The sequence below is a fragment of the Numida meleagris genome, chromosome 3 (assembly GCF_002078875.1).
Source record: "Numida meleagris isolate 19003 breed g44 Domestic line chromosome 3, NumMel1.0, whole genome shotgun sequence".
In the NCBI taxonomy this organism is placed as follows: domain Eukaryota; kingdom Metazoa; phylum Chordata; class Aves; order Galliformes; family Numididae; genus Numida; species Numida meleagris.
In genome coordinates, this window is record NC_034411.1 from 16,593,143 (window position 1) to 16,608,665 (window position 15,523).

Sequence of the window (15,523 nt, forward strand, 5' to 3'; positions counted from 1 at the left end):
ATGATTTCATGCTGAGTTTTGAAGTGGCACCTTAAAAAAGTCAGATACTACTTGCAGTTCCATAGCAACACATTCCCAGGAGGGAAAAAAAAAAAGGCAATTTACTGGCATGTGGTACAGCAGAAATATCATTTGGTCTTTGAAACTTCCTGTACCTTAGGGTGTCAACTGCAGCAAGTAAAAGGCTTAAACTTCTCATTACTGAAACAGAAAGCAATAAGCATTATTTATCTTACAGCCAAAGGCCAGCACAGGCTGAGTTTTTCAGATGCTTAGCTGACCCATTTTTTGCAATGCAGAGGGTAGCTTGCTGTTAGTAACCTTAACCTGTCCCAAAAAGATGTACCAGAGTACAGTTTACAGGGTTGGGATAATGTGTTAGACTGTGTTAGTTCACCCTGAGCTCTGCAGAGCATGGCACATCAAATTCGATTAGCTCCTCAGTTTGGAGTCAGTGATGACAAAGAGGAGTATTTCATTTTAAGTGGAGCTGATCCCCTAGAAGGAGGCTTTCTGGTTTCAGTGATTGTTTTGATGTGGCAAAACATGAAGCACACAATGTTTTTATGTGGTTCTGGATAATCTTAATACCCGTTATCTGATGAGCTAACACAGCTGGATAAATCAATCAGTTTTAGGCTATGGTGAGCAAGCAAAGGACACAGCTAAAGGTGAAGGGATGATGACTATTTTAATAGTAGTCTCTAGAGCTGGGAAGTAGAGTGCATGCAGAAAAAAGATTTAAATACTGACATTTTTTCACGCTTCCAATTGTGAGAACAACAGAACAAACTTTGTATGATTCAATGGGGAAAAAATCAGCTTTGTTCGAACCCCCTTCACATCTCTTCTGCCTTGGGCAGTTCCTGCTGAACAGAAGCTATTCAGCTATTGTTCTGTTTTCATGCACTAAATTCACATTTAGCTGTTGTGAAAGGAGGAAGTCTTGCCGACAGAGTTGTTCCTCTGTAGTGTGACAGTGGGAAAGGAATGAAAAACATGAAGTTCCTAGACCTGCTGTTTATGTAAAGGCTATTTTTTTCATCTCATTTTTTCCTTAAGGTGGTAAGTCAGCAGATGCACATTAGCTTCAATGACACGGAACTGTACAGTTTAAAACTGGTCTCAAAACTGTCAACACTTTGAAAACTCCCATTGCGACAGAGCTGCAATGGTCAGAAAGCATTTCCTTTTTCCCATGCGTGCCTCTCAGTTGATCTTTGCAAAATACCAAGCATGAGGCTTCATTCTGCATTTCTTGGCTCATGGGCTGGCTTTAACCAACTTCAGATGTGGCTGCTGGCATAGTTTTATTGTGTGCTAACGTGAACGCAACGATAAAAAGGAGCATAGTACGCACTGAGAGACTTCCCCAAAGGCTGTAGGCAGATGGAATCTCTGTGCTGGTAATGCACGTAAGAAGGCAAAGGCTGGAGATGACCATGACAGAGGTAGGAGGGAGCGGGCTGCTCCAGCAGGAGGACACAGGATCACTCCCTTCTTGTGAAGGAAACAAAGAGAAGTCCAAAGATTTCCACCGAATGTCACAGATAGGAACTGGTAAGCTGGAGAAGGCTGTTTACAAGCATTACAGCTTCCCTGTCGCATCTGCCTGCTGCAGCTCTGTGCTGCTTAAAGAGCCAGCATTACCAACCAAGTTCCACACTGCCAGAGCTTTTCTAATAGCCGCGAATTCACTCCCATATCATCGTGTCCGTGTCCCTCTCCCTCCCCCCACCTTTTAACAACTGCACCTTTTAACAAACCTCACCTAAAACCACTTAAACCACGCGTTTCATCAGCCCCAACACAACTCTGTACGTGGTTCCCCTCAGTACTTTTCTTCCCCACCCCCTCGCGTAAAGGAGCCGCCCTCCGGCAGCGCGCGTACACCGCGCCAAGATGGCGGTGCCCCCCGCCACGGCGCGTGCTCCGTGCGTTGCCCGCGGCGGTATGGCGGTGCAGCCACTCGCCTCCCGGCTCCTGGCGGGGAACTGGGCCTGAGTGGGGGTAAGGGAGCGGGTCGGGATGCTTCGGTTTTCACCTTATCGTCCCCCTACTCAGCGTTTTGCTTCAACCCGATTTTCTCCTCAGTAACGAGAGGAGGAAAGCTTGCAGCCATGGCTCCACCTGCTCCCCCACATGTGGGAAGGAAGGGTGTCGGCTGTGACTCGCTCCTCTGCTTGACGGGTTCTGAGTAAAAAGCAGCTTCTTATAAAGACAGTGTGGGCTTGATTTCTAGTGTGTACCAAGCCCTTTCCAGGAGGTCTCTGTTGATGTCAGAAGATTCAAAGGTATTACTAGATGTGCTATTTCTGATTCCTAGAAAAAATCCTTCTCTGTGCCAGCCTTGACAAACAAGCAGTGTATGGGATGATTGGCTGTTGACTTCAGGTGGCATATGTGTTTTGAAAGGTCATGCAGTCCAGTCAGCCCAATCAGCTGGTGCAAAGCATGTAACAGGCCTGTTTATTTCATTCCAGCGAGCTGAGACTGACAAACCGTGAAGGAAGAAGGAGGGGATCCTGAACCAGTGACAAGCTCTTTGCGCCTGGCATTCGTCCCAGAGGACTGCTCCCACATCAGTGCTGTTCCTAGGTATGGTACAGGGCTAACAGCATGTCCCTTCCACGTGTCTGAAGGGCCAGGGCTGAGCTGAGGCCTTGTTTGTCCTCACAAACAAATCTTCGCACCAGTTCTAGGAGTAGGACTGCTGTAGCCTTGATTTAAACGTCCTTGTGTGGTCAAAATACACTCTGAAGTTGCTGGAGCAATTGACAGCTGATCTGAGGGGAATACTTCAGGAGAAAAAAAAAGAAAAAGAGGAAAAAATAGTCATTAGTTTCCATTAGGAACAGCTGTCTGGTTCTTATAATCACATGGCTGCAAATGTTGTTAGCTCTGTTGTGGCAACACAGGGGAAGAGGCCAGCACAAGCTGCTACAAAGAGGGCCAGGATCACAACAACCCACCTATGTTAGTGTTGGCCTCTGGCTGTTCTGCTACTGTGCCAGTGTCTTCTCTTACTATAACCTTCCACTAGCCCGTAGTGGGATTGCTTTGTTTTATTTTTTTAGACCAAGAGCTGAATTAGACTGTTCTGTAAAGTATTTGTGTATTTAAAAAGTAGTGCAGAGTAGGAAAACAAATTTGAGGCAGAATTCTCCTCCTCTGTTTTCCTTATGTGCAGATCCTGTGATTTGGGGCATGAAGAGCAATGGAGGAGGACTTTGTGAAGAAACTGGGGAGCAGGATTGTGTGCTTTTTGTTTTTAATTTTGCACTCTGTTTTCTGTGAAATTTTTCCATGAGTACAGTGACCTTGCTTGTCCCTCCAAGGCAAAGCAGCTGATCTCCTCCAGTATTCACAGCCAGCATTTTTACTCTGTTCGTTAGCAGGTTAATCAGCGCTCTACAGAGGTGCATCTTAGCTGCAAGTTTCATCAAGACAGAAGCACCCGAGGAATGAAAGCTTAAAAAAAAATCAGTATGGGGATATTTACTTCATTTTTGCAATGCTAATCCCTTCTGGGATGTCTTTTGCCCCTGTGATTATAACATTTCTCAGTGTTACTACCCCTCTGAGATAAAATAAAGAAGGCAGCATATTTTTATGAAAGAGGAAATAAATGCGTATCTGCAAGGTCCCAAGCTACTGCTGGTCTAGGGGATCTGGTTTCTCTGACCAATTGCTCTTCACCAAAATAGCAAAAGGGTACAGCTGGTGGAGGGGGTAGCACAGAGATACAGTCTGCTTTTCTTTATTGTGTGTAATTAGACAAAACAGTTGGAGGAAGGAACTTGGACAAGAGCTCCTACGGCCAGTGTAAGAGTTGGGAAGTACACTCAGATCTAACGAGAACCCTCTGTCCATGTTTTTTTTTTTTTTCATGAAAGGCATAATATGTTACTTAAATGAGGGAGAAGAACATGATTTCAGCTCATATTTACCTCATTCAATCTAATTGTTGTACTCAGCATTTAAGTGAAGCTCTTGTCTGAAAGTCCTCCTAGCATGAGACCTTGAAGTCAATTGCTCTTTATTTGGTTTGCTTCAGGTATGAGGTTGTAGTAAAGCTGGAGCGCAGCAGTGCTCTGCAAGGCCTGTGCTGTTTATGGAGAATCTCAGCTGTCTCGAAAGTGGTTGTGTGAGCTCCTGGTGGCTAAAGGCTAGTGACTGAGATATTAAAAGGAAACTGAGGGTATTGTGCAGCTGTGTTTGGAGCTGCTTCATGGGAATGTTTTAGTTCCATTCTCTCTAGAAGAGTTTCCTGTTCTGTGTGATGCTGAATGTGGAGCTAGGCAGTACCAGCTCTGCTCTCCACTCAGCATTGTGTTCCTGGCCTGGTGAACTGGTTCAGGGAGCTCTAAAGAAGGGTGTAGCGTGGTGTGTACAGCTCAGCTGCCCTACTGTCTTCACACCAGAAAATCCTTGTCATGCTTACAGAATGAAACTGCAGGGATGTTCTTTCCTTCTGCTATTGAGAGTGATGAACTTTATGAACAGAGCCAGGGGAATATTTTTAACTTGTCATATCTAGAAGCGTAATTGGTGGGGGGGAAGGGGTCCTGAAGAACATATTTCCTTTCAAAATTACACACATAATATACTCTGCTGTGAATTTACTCAGTACTGTTCTAGTGCTGGGGCCTGATTCTGTATTTCTTGGAAGCCTCTAGGAAAATCTGAATGATTGTGAGCTCATAGTTATCCAATTTAGGGCTGAGGGTTGTTGTCTATGGTTTTTGGTGTTGCTGTGGTGGTGTGGTTTTCTTTTTTGTAGTTGCTTTTTAATATCTTACTCTTTACTTAATTTAAGTACCAACATGCTGAAACAGTATCTGTCTGCTCACAAAGTGAGCTGAACAGTTGTACAAAAATTATCTGGGTTGACTTCTGCTCAGATTTTCATGCTATACAAATTTGACTGAGCTAGGTTTTTATGTCTACAGTGGGACCATGGAAGGACAAGAGACATCACCAAGTCATCAGTCAGAGGAGAGCAGCATACTGGACCTTCCCTCTCTCTGTGACCTAGCAGAGAGCTTTCTGTCTCCACACAGCACGGAGAGCAGTGAGGAACTTTTTAATTCTGTGGATGCTTTCCCCTCTCCACTCACAGGTAACAGCTTATGTCTTTTCACATGCCCTTCCTTTAGCCAGGAATTATCTGTTTAGGCAGCGTGTTATTTGGATGAGTAACAGGAGTCTGATCGTGGTGCATTTGCCTTGTCTTAAAAAACACAGTTTACTTTTCCAGCTTGACAGATGCAGTGTGCGCTGTGGGTAAAGGAAATACATGAGAGGAGTTCAAAGGATGCTCTCTGCTGCTAGTGTTTTAACAACACTGTCTCTTCGTATTTAGTGTGATCTTGGAGGGAGAGAGTTGCTTGAACAAACCCACGGAACCTCAATCCTCCAGGCATCAGGAAGAAATACAGTCTCAAATTACTGCTGTCAGTAAGAACTTAACAGAAGAGAGATTTTTTATGCTCTTCACGTGCTCTTTGTATCATGCGTCTTTTACCAAGGAACTCAGGATGTGGCCTCTGTAGCCTGTTACTTGAGTATTACAACAATGAGTGTTTGCTTGTGTTAAGACACAAGCGTGGTGAGAGCTGCTTCTTTTCAGCTGCTGGGGGATAGCATTTTCCTCATTTTCCTTGAAGGAGAGCTGATTCCTGCAGAAATAGTGTTTTAAACTGTCCTCTTCAGATTCTTAGGAGTGTTAGCATTTCTGAGAAGATGAAATGATGGCACGCTCTGATTACTACACCTGTCAGCCCAAACAATGTGAATATGTGGCAAGAGGTGTTAAATCAAAATGTAGTGACCCAGTGACACTTCTTGCCATAGATTGATACTGGCTGGACTGAGGGTTGCAGTAATTATACATAATGTTATGGGGGGCGGAAAAAATGGATCACAAATAACATGAGGAGATAGTTTGTCAAGGCAAATCTGCGGGCTGCTGATACTTCTTATTGCTTCGGAATCTGAAGTAGTGTAAAAGTATAGTCTAGCTCCTTGTCTTCCCCTGACACTGGGTGGCATTTTTGTCCTTGTTGAATGAAGAAATCTGCTTGGAGTTAGACATGAGTGAGGATACTGCTATTTTGCACGTGAACCAGGTAGGCAATGGGATCTACCAAACTAATCTTGCTCAGCTGGTGTTCACGACTTGCCTGGGCAGTTGTCCTCACCTCTAATTGCAAGTCATCAAGAACCTGTAATGATATATGCAAATAGTAGATATCAAACTTTGCTTGGCTTTCCTATGCAGGCCAGGAAGTCACACGTCTTAGGCTGCTAATGACGCAGATCTTCTACTGGATGCTCTGCGAAGCCATGATCCTTATCTTGTTAGGGGAATAATGTCTGCTTTGAGGTTTTGATTAGTTTTTCTGAATAAGAGTGGTGACCACCTCTGCAAAGAATGTCCTGCACAAGCCTTTTTCCTCTCTCGTGTGAGAAGAGGATCGTGAAGTTCCTCTGATGGTGGGACAGACTGGAAGGCTTTTGTCTGCTCAGATTTCACAAGCCCAGTGTTGCAGATGTGAAGAAATTCTGAGAGCTATTAGACAGTTCCTGTAATGTAGATAGGGTGATTAATTGCTCAAGCAGAACTTAGTATGTCTTGGGGCATCAGGACTTAATTGCAGTGATGAATGGGATGCAGAGAAGAACTTTGTGACTGCTCCTCAGACTGGTCTGAGGCATAGCAGCGGTGACATGTGGAAATGAAGATACGCAGCCCTAAGCCCAAATGATAACATTGGGTGATTTGTTTGCAATGCGTGTGTAGAGTAGATTGCTAAATCTTGGTACCAAAGTATGTTGTGACGCCGGGTCCTGCCTCCTTGTTGTCTCCAACACTCCATGCTGTTTTCAGGGATTCCAGGTATTCTGAGAAGGGCAGAATAGACCCCTGAGCCCTCTCCTTCATTCTCCTTTTCTTGAGATCCCCCATAGCCAAAAACCACTTTGCAGTAACAATGGGATGCTTGCTGAGTTCAGTAGTGAAGTAACAAATTATCACAACAGACCCATTTCACACTCTTAACATCTTCTGTCCTTCTCTTTATAACAGTATCAAATTGATATGCTTGCTTACTTAAACTCTTTCTTTTTTTGATGACACTTCAACTCGGTAACCCATGGAGTTTCGTCAGCGTAGGAGAAAAAGCAGAAGGAGTGTTCTAAAAGCCTTTGTCAGGTTTTCTTCAGCAAGCAAATTCTGTCAGCTTGGAAAAGGAAGCTCCTTTGTTTCTCATGAGACGTTGTGTACTGCTGCTGTGACACGGTCCAGGGCGGCTATAGCCTGCACCTCACAGCGGGCTTGAGCAGTGTGATGATGAGTGTTCCCATCAAACTGGAAAGAATTTTGTTAAGGGTGGCATTCCTCTGATGCAAAATCATTTCCCAAAGGCCTTCAAGTCTCTGGGAATGTGACAGCTTCCTTAGCAAGGAAGCGGACTGACAGCACAGTCTATCTCATCTGACATTTGTCATGTGAGCTAGACTCGAGACTGACTAAAATACTGTGCCATCCCAGCCTCGGGATTCGGAAATGTATATGTGGTATTGTTAGTGCCTGAGTCGTCGGTAATAGGTCTTATTAGTCTAGAGAGGCTATGTCACTTTTAATAGCGGAAGATAGTCCCCATTAGCTGTGAAAACGGGACTTCATGATGGTAGGCATCCCTAAGCAAGGAAAGGGTAGTCCTGTAGAAATACTGCCAACTGTCTAAGTTATGTATAAATGAATGCTTTTAGGATTTGTGTGGAAGGGAGGGCTGTACTCTTGCAACAGACACATACGTTTTGTTTATTGTTTTTGTGAGTTCAAATGTTGATGAATGGTAGACTGAAAAAATTAAATTGGATCAGTGAACTTCTTGCTGTGCTTCTTTTTTCTTATATGCCCCTCTGTACTGGAAAGTAATTTAAAAAAAAATTCAAAGCCAACATTCACTGTCTGTGGTGTTTCTAATCTGCATCACTGAGTACAATGGTGCAGCAATACCTTACTACTTCCTTCAAACTAAGTAGAGTGGCCAGCAAAACTTCTTGCTTGACAGTAGCCAGGATGGGAGAAAGGCCTTTAATTATTTGTTTTAATATTTAAAAGGCAGCTAATAAAAGCTGTTTATAATGGAATAAGTCACTGGTGATGTTCCTTTTTCTTGTCTGGTCAGAACCAGAGTGTAACGAGGAAGGTGGAAACAGTCTTTGCCTAAAAAATTCACAACCTAAAAAAGGGTTAGAGAATAGACTGCAGACATGGGACTGTGCTTGGGGGACTGTCCCTGTCTGACAGGTGGTCAGAGCTCAGCCCCGTCTGCCTGCATAGCTTTTTTGAGAGCTCCCAATCTTGGAATGATTGAGCCTCCCTGTGTGTCCTGTAGCTTCCCTGTCAGTCTCTTTGTCATGAGAAATTAGGAAGATCTATCCTTAAAAGGATGGGTGGGTAGACAGGGTCATACAGTGAAAGCGGAAGATGTATGGAAAATGTTCCATCACAGAGAAACTAGTGGAAAGATGACAGTAGAAGAAGGAGGATAATGCTGGAGTGGTTGGGTGGAGCAGGAAAACAAAAATAATATACTGTGTGATTGGAGAGACTTGTATATGTCTAAATGCTAGCTTTTAGAAAAACATCAGTTTGGGAAATAGAGGCTTTCAACCTTTAGTTACCCTCTCCAGAGTCACTACTTCTGTTCTTGCAATTTGCTTTGTGTTTGAACCCGGACTTACTTGGTTATTGTCCATGGACTGCTGTGACCCCTCCAGTGCAGCAAGTGTTCCAAGCTGGCCCTGCTGCTTATTCCTGCTCTATCCTTAGTGCTGGCACTGATACTCAGGTGGGGATACTGATGTGGGGACAGCTACTCTTGCTGGTAGCAACAGGGGTTTGTTTCAAGATACAGAGGTCTGCATTGTGTCCTGTCTTTCATATGGGGTTAAAGTTTTTTCTAGAACTGTGGCTTCTGGAAAAAGTAATGTTAGAACATAATTGCTTTTTCCTTGTGGGCAGCCAAGCTGTAGGTTCCATGTTCCAGCTTGGTGTTGTTCTTCAACAACATGCTATTTGTAGCTACTAGTGAGGGGCTGGGGGAAGCTGGGCAGAACCCAAGGGCAGTTCTCTGTGGCCTGGAGCCAGAGAGGTTTGGGCGAAGTGGTGAGTCGACCATGGTGCTGCTGCTGATGCTGCAGCTGAAATCAAGAGGAGACCTGACCACAAGATAATCCTGGTTTAAACCTAAAAGCTATCATGATTTTTGGATTGTTTGGGTTGCCTTGTTTTTTGTTTTTTGTTTTTCAGTCAACCAAGCAGCCTGTGTTAATCAAAGCAGAAATTTCCAACCTGTTAATACACCTCAGTTCTCCAGGCGATTATGATTTCTCTGAAAAAAATGCTACGCATACCTACTGAGTTTACATGCTTTATTTTCCAGTGGCTTGTTTGTGTCTTTTATTAGCATCTGAGGAGTCATGTTAATGTCAGTGCATGTGATTTGTCCTTAAATGCTCTCTCCCGTTTACCGTGTCCTCTCGCCTGTCAAGAGTTGCCTAATCTCTTGCAGAGTCAGGTTGTTTACTGAAGTCTGGCATGGCTTGTGCTTTTTGTGTAAGGGAGTTGCACACAAGTGCTGATGTAGAAGCTGGAAACGAAAGGAGCAGGCTATACTTCTCATGTCAGCAGCAACCTTTCAGGGCTGGCACTTGGTGGGTGCTGGGAGCTCCAGATCAGCCCTGAACTCAGTGCATTCATGCATTACATGGTATAGAAATTACGGTTGGCTGCTTGGGCTGCCACTGCTACCAAAAGTAGCAGAGTTTCTAAAATATCATTTTGCCTGGACATGCTGGAGACAAATAGATGACTAAAGTTCTTATGTAAGGTCTCATTTAAGAGGCCTGTATTAGCTTTGTAAATGCAAAACACATTATATTTTAAATCATTTCGAGAATGAGCCACAGCTGGGCTAAAAAAAAAGACTTTAATTTGCATTTCTGACTGCCAAAGTTATAGAAACTTCTTTACCAAAAAGATATAGGCTGCCCAAATAGTATCTTGCTATTTGATTTGATAAGAAGATGAAGGCAAAGGTGCAGTAGAAAAGTGTGTGGTGCTGGTATGAAGAATCTGCTTGGACTGCAGGATGATGATAGCATTCTCCCACTTGTAAAATGCATTTTGGTTTGATCTGTGATCCCAAGGGCCTTTGGGAATAACTGTATCTTTGTAGGTAGATGGCCTGTGCCTACCTGCTTTGGACTTGCTGAAGATCGTGGCTCCTGTTTCGGGAATTACTGGGGTTTTGGTTTGTTTCCTGCTGCCCTCTAGTGAGTGATGTTAATAATTTCCCTTGCTATCAATGGTGGAACTTAGAGGGTTGGTGACTTTTTTATTTCAGCTGGTGCAGATGTGTGCATCTGTACTCAGCTCAGTCCTGTTAGTTTACTGCCAGAGAGAAATGATGCTAGACAGTTTGCAGGGCTGAAGTGGGAATGCTTCTGGGGAATGCTGACTGCTCACCGTTCAGTGCATGGATCTTGGCGTAAGGTAGCTTATATTGCCAGTTTGTGGAGGATGTATTGTTTTTGTCTGGGAATAGCCTTTCTGTATCTTCTGTTCCAATTACAACCATACCAAGATCTTGTTGTGCTATGAGAATGAAGTGTCTTTAAATACTGATTATTTTGCTTTTTGAGGTGCAGCCGTCATTTCCTGGCCTTCCCAAAAGTTCTGTTTTTAGCAACTTTGCCTTCTTTTACCCCTGATGCTGGTGTAAACATCCGTTTATTTGTCAAGGCAGAAGATCTGTTCAGCTTATCAAAGGCAAAGAAGCGCCTGTTTTTCAAGCAACAATGTATGTATTTCAGGAATGATTTCTAATGAAGTAATCATAGAATCATAATCATAGTAAAGTCAAAGTCATAGTACTGTCAAAGTACTCAATTATCAAAATATAAGATTTTTTAAAATACTTTCATTTTTCAAGAGCGGAAAAAAAAAGTGAAATGTCTCAAATCCTAAGAATTTTGTGTAGACCTGGTGATCCAGTAGGGCAGATACTCAGCTGAAGTGAATTTGTCCAGCTGTACAGGAGGGATGGCCCATCCCTCAGGTGGGATAGCTCTGTGGCTTTGACAACGTTAAAATTCCCGGTGTCTCTTTGTGGCACAGTTGTGTTGAATATTGAACAAAGCAGCAAATTCATGTTACTGTGCATAAAAGAAATACAGGGAATCGCACAACACAAAAATAAAGCACTGAGCACCTCTCCGTTACTGAAGAGCTTCATGTCTGTAGTAAAGCAGTAATTCAGGTATGTATTATGTAAAGCATCCAGCCGAAAATAAATCCTGGATGAGAAAAAGCCAGTGCTTTATTCTTCACAGACTATTTTAAGGTGAATTTGAGCACCATACGTATAAGTAGAGGAAGAAAGTAGGATGTGCAACTCCCCTTTTAGACTTCGGTGTCTTCGGAGTACATCTGTGTTCTGTGAAGATGGACTAGATTTGGTAAACCATTAATAATCAGAAATCAAGTACAGAGGAATGCTTTTGTAACAAGGACGAGGAGTTCTCACATTAAAGTTCTCCGAGCAGATTCTGGGGTTCTGTGCATAAAGGAAAGCTTGGGGGTTTGGTGTCAGTGGTGTTGAGGAACAGCTGTGCAGTGCAACTTCTGCTGTAGTCTGAGGTTGTCTTATGCTACCCATCTCTTTTTTTCTTTTTCCCCCAGAATAAGAGGATTTGTAAGTTTGCTGTTAAGGCAGGTAGTTTCAGCTGTACTACCAATCAAACTACCAAATCTTCAGACATAGAAAGGAGCCTAATATGTGTTTTGTGTGTTATCCTCAACTCTTTCAAAAGTGCTTGCAAAGCACAGAATTTGGAATTAGTATACTTGAAGGTGGCTTTGACAGACCAGAAGTGTTGTTTCTTCTTGCTCATCTTTTTCAAGTGAGCGTGTAGATTAATTCCTTGCCAGCCTCTCTGTACAGGCAGAAACAAAATGTGTTGATTTTCAGCTTAGAACACTCCCACCAAACTTCAAGCATCAGAGCTGCAGAAATATTGGCAGAAACGTTTCCTCACTAAATCCAGTCCTAAGAAGTTGTGGATCAGTTTTACAGCTGATTGCTACCACCCTGTACTGATAACTGCAGAGCTGGGAGCTCGGGGCTCATCTGAATCGAGCTGTAGGAGTGCGCCTGCCCATAAGGAATGGCCATTGTTTAGCAAGTCACCTTTAGTCAGTAAGTGCGACAGACTGTAAGTATTTGTGGAAGGTGATAGGGGTGCTGGTGTGTTTTGGATTTTTTTTTTGGTGATTGCTGAATTTAGAGCTCTAGACCTTGAGAAAACTAATATGCATGGATAGGGACCAATTGAGAGCTCTGTGCTTCTCCCAGGTATTGGCCACTAATACCGGTTTGGGTCTGCAGAGCACAGCTCTGCATAGAGCTGTGTGACAGGGTTTCACCTGACTGCTCAGCTCCCTCCAGGACTCAGAATGCCCTGTGCAGTGCTTTGAAACAGCTCTTCAAACTGGCAAAACATCTCTGCTTTCTAGTGTTGAGTGCTGAGCTGTGATGTGTAAGAGGGGTTGCCTTGGTGTTTTAGGTGGGTGCTCCTTAACCTTTTCCTGTTTGTTAACTAGGAAGTAGTTCGGGTGAAATCTCATGTCAGAGAACTGATTAGATCTGTGGTCTGAGCCACACATCCACAGAGAGTCTTATCTTTCTTTTCCTGAAACCAGCATACAGAAAAGATGCTGCGCTGTATGTAAAAGGTGCTGGTATACCTAGGATGCCGCATTTTTTCATTGATGGTTAATGAGGTTAGGCAAAAAAATTTGCTGTACGTTCAAAACTGATTGTTTGTTCAAAGCCAAGTCCTGCTCATCCCACCTTCTCAGTCCTTTTTCCAGCCAAATCAGTCACACTGACTGCTTTTGGTCTGCTCTATGGTCTTGAAAGTGGCTCAGAGAGCACATTAGTCCCATTCACCACTGAGAACAAGATGTGTTTCTGAGGTGGCTTCTAGCTCTGTGGGTTATTTTCTGTTTTAAGTGTAAAGTGCATGCTATGATGATGATGTTGAATTGGTTATGGTGCACTGTCTGATCTAGAGCTCTAATACTGGACTGTCAAATATGCTGATACAAAGCAAGGCTTAGAAACAGGATGTGTGATTCTGCATCTCTTACATTACTAAGAGATTTTAGTGATGCTTTTGTTTTCCTGTGTGCAAAAGTGTGTGGGGTTATTTTCTTCTGACATCTTTCATTTGGTAGAATTTTCTCTTAAATGCTTCCATCTGTTCCTTTGCAAGTACCAACTCAGCTTGCTAAGAAGACAGGAGGTGTCAGAGTCTGACTGACAAGGCCTCTGTAGCAGAAATACTAAGTCACAGCTTGAACCAGTGATTGAGCACTTGGTGGGAAGGCAGGGCCAACCCAGGGGAGCTCAGGTGCAAGCAATGCTCCTGAGTGACCGGAAGGGTGGAGCCAGGATCCAACCCTTTTCCTAGACCTCATTTAAGGGTTAGCAGTGGAGGCAAGGGGATCTTCCTGGAGGTCCCTGCATACCTGAGGCCTTCTGAAGGTAAGCAGCTTCCTTCCTTCATTTCTGTGCACACGGCTGTTGCGTTTGAGCAAATCTTGCTGCAGCCTGGGACCTTGCTTCTCTGCTGTCTTTGCTGCATTTTCCACCGTGTTACAGCCTCACACAAATGAACTTGGAGTTTATGCACATCTGTCAGTTGTATTTGATGCGCAATGCAACAGACAGCATCTCCAAAGCAGAAGATGCTGTGCAGGTGAGTACAAGTGGTCAGAGCGGAGATGGCTTGAGCAGTGTCATCTTCAGTAGCCGGTACTAGTGATGTTTAAAGAAAGACCAGTGCAAAGTGCAAGCCTGTCCCTGCAAGCCATCAGCTTTCCAGGACTTCTGATCTCAGTGCCTCAGATAGCATGCCGCTGTGTCTCTAGCTCCTGCTGAATGGTCCTTCAAGGAATTTGTGCTTTTGGATGCTTCACCACCACAAACATGGGAGTGGGACTGTGGGAAAACATTGGCTTTTGACTTCCTTTGACTTCCGGAATCTCCTGAGTTCCTACAGGTTGAGAAAAAGTGAGTGATCATTGCCATTTTCTTCTCAAAACCACTTGTGGTCTTACAGGCATGGTACACATTCTCCCTCTGTAGTATTTTTTCCAGGCTAAAGAAGCCTAATGTGTTTGATTATTTTTTTTTTAATCTCATAGAACAGCCATGATGTAATGTTGGCCATCTTTGGTCTGTCCTTTTGTGTGTCACTTCCAAGCTACTCAGTGATCTTCTAGGGATGTGGGGGTAAGGACTGTGCACAGTGCAGTGTCTGTGACATGGCTCAGAGTAACCCGCTGAGGTGCCATAGTCCTTGCTTTTAGTTCTGTGTATGTTGTTTTGCTTAGAGTTTTTATTTTCTGCCTGCTTTATAACTGTTTCAGTGGAAAGAAGGTATTTCCTTGCTGGGCACTGAACTATCCCTGAGTTAGCACAGTGGTCTCAAAAAGGCACCATCTTGACAGGTCTCTTGCTGCCTAGTACTAAATGTCTAGGAGCCCTGTGGATTGGACAAAGTTGTATTTTGCTCTTCTCTTGATCTTTCTGTTTACTGCGGCCTGCTCATGTGATTTGTTCTGTTCTTCCCTTACGATATTCTTTGCTTTGGCTCTCTCACTCTATTTTCTCCTATTCCATGCTGAATCATTGCCTTTCCCCCCCACCATTTCTCCATTGTCTGTGCACTGCTGTGTACCTGCTGTGGATTCTGAGTTATTTGCTTCTTTTTGCACTAAAAAGAGTGTATACATCTTTCAGTAGATGGTCATTAAAACATCCTGGAAATATTTACTCAGTCAGCCTGTAATTAAAGATTAAAAATCCTAGATGCCATCTTCCTATTCTTTGGTGCATTCTCAGTCTTCAACTTGGTCCTAAATCAAGTGTTACTGCTGGATTTTTATGTGGGGAAGCTTCATGGCTTTTATTGCGTTTATTTCTGAAGCCCTATTTGCACAGTTGTTTGCTCAGTTTGTAGTCCTCGTGTTTTCCAAGGTGCTCTTCCAGTCCTTCCTGGTTATAAGGCTGTAGGGTTTGGCTTGGACTTTGAAATGGCAAAACTAAAATGTGAAGACAGTGTTCTAGTGATTTTTAAAAAGGTCAGACAGGCCTAAGAGTTGGGTTCAGTAGCAATTACTGAATTTACTGAATCTCAAGTGAGGGAAATCTATGTATCTATATGAAATGTCATGATAAAAGAAATATTATTGGTGTTCATTTCGGAAAGGAGGCCACACGGAAGATTCTGTGGGTGTTCAGGCTGCAGTATAGTTAATTTCATGAGCCTAGCGTGTATTTGTAGGTTTTCTTAAAGCTCCATCTACTGGAGATGAGTGACTGTGGATGCTTCGCCTTACACCAACCCCAGCAGTCTGGTTGTGAACTGTAGAATAGCT

At 43.5% G+C, this 15,523-nt stretch overlaps 1 protein-coding gene across 2 annotated transcripts in view; it reads left to right on the top strand.

Annotated features, from left to right (window-relative positions):
- Positions 1,106–15,523, top strand: part of C3H20orf196 (chromosome 3 C20orf196 homolog) — a 36,860-nt gene continuing 22,442 nt past the window's right edge. The window contains exons 1-3 of one of the 2 annotated variants that reach the window (XM_021389883.1): positions 1,106–2,010; positions 2,484–2,598; positions 4,953–5,122. In XM_021389883.1, the coding sequence (XP_021245558.1) occupies positions 4,960–5,122 (163 nt within the window). In that variant the 5' untranslated portion in view covers positions 1,106–2,010; positions 2,484–2,598; positions 4,953–4,959. Of the gene's footprint in view, positions 2,011–2,037; positions 2,295–2,483; positions 2,599–4,952; positions 5,123–15,523 lie in introns of those variants that run through there. The other variant, XM_021389884.1, reaches the window with a different exon arrangement.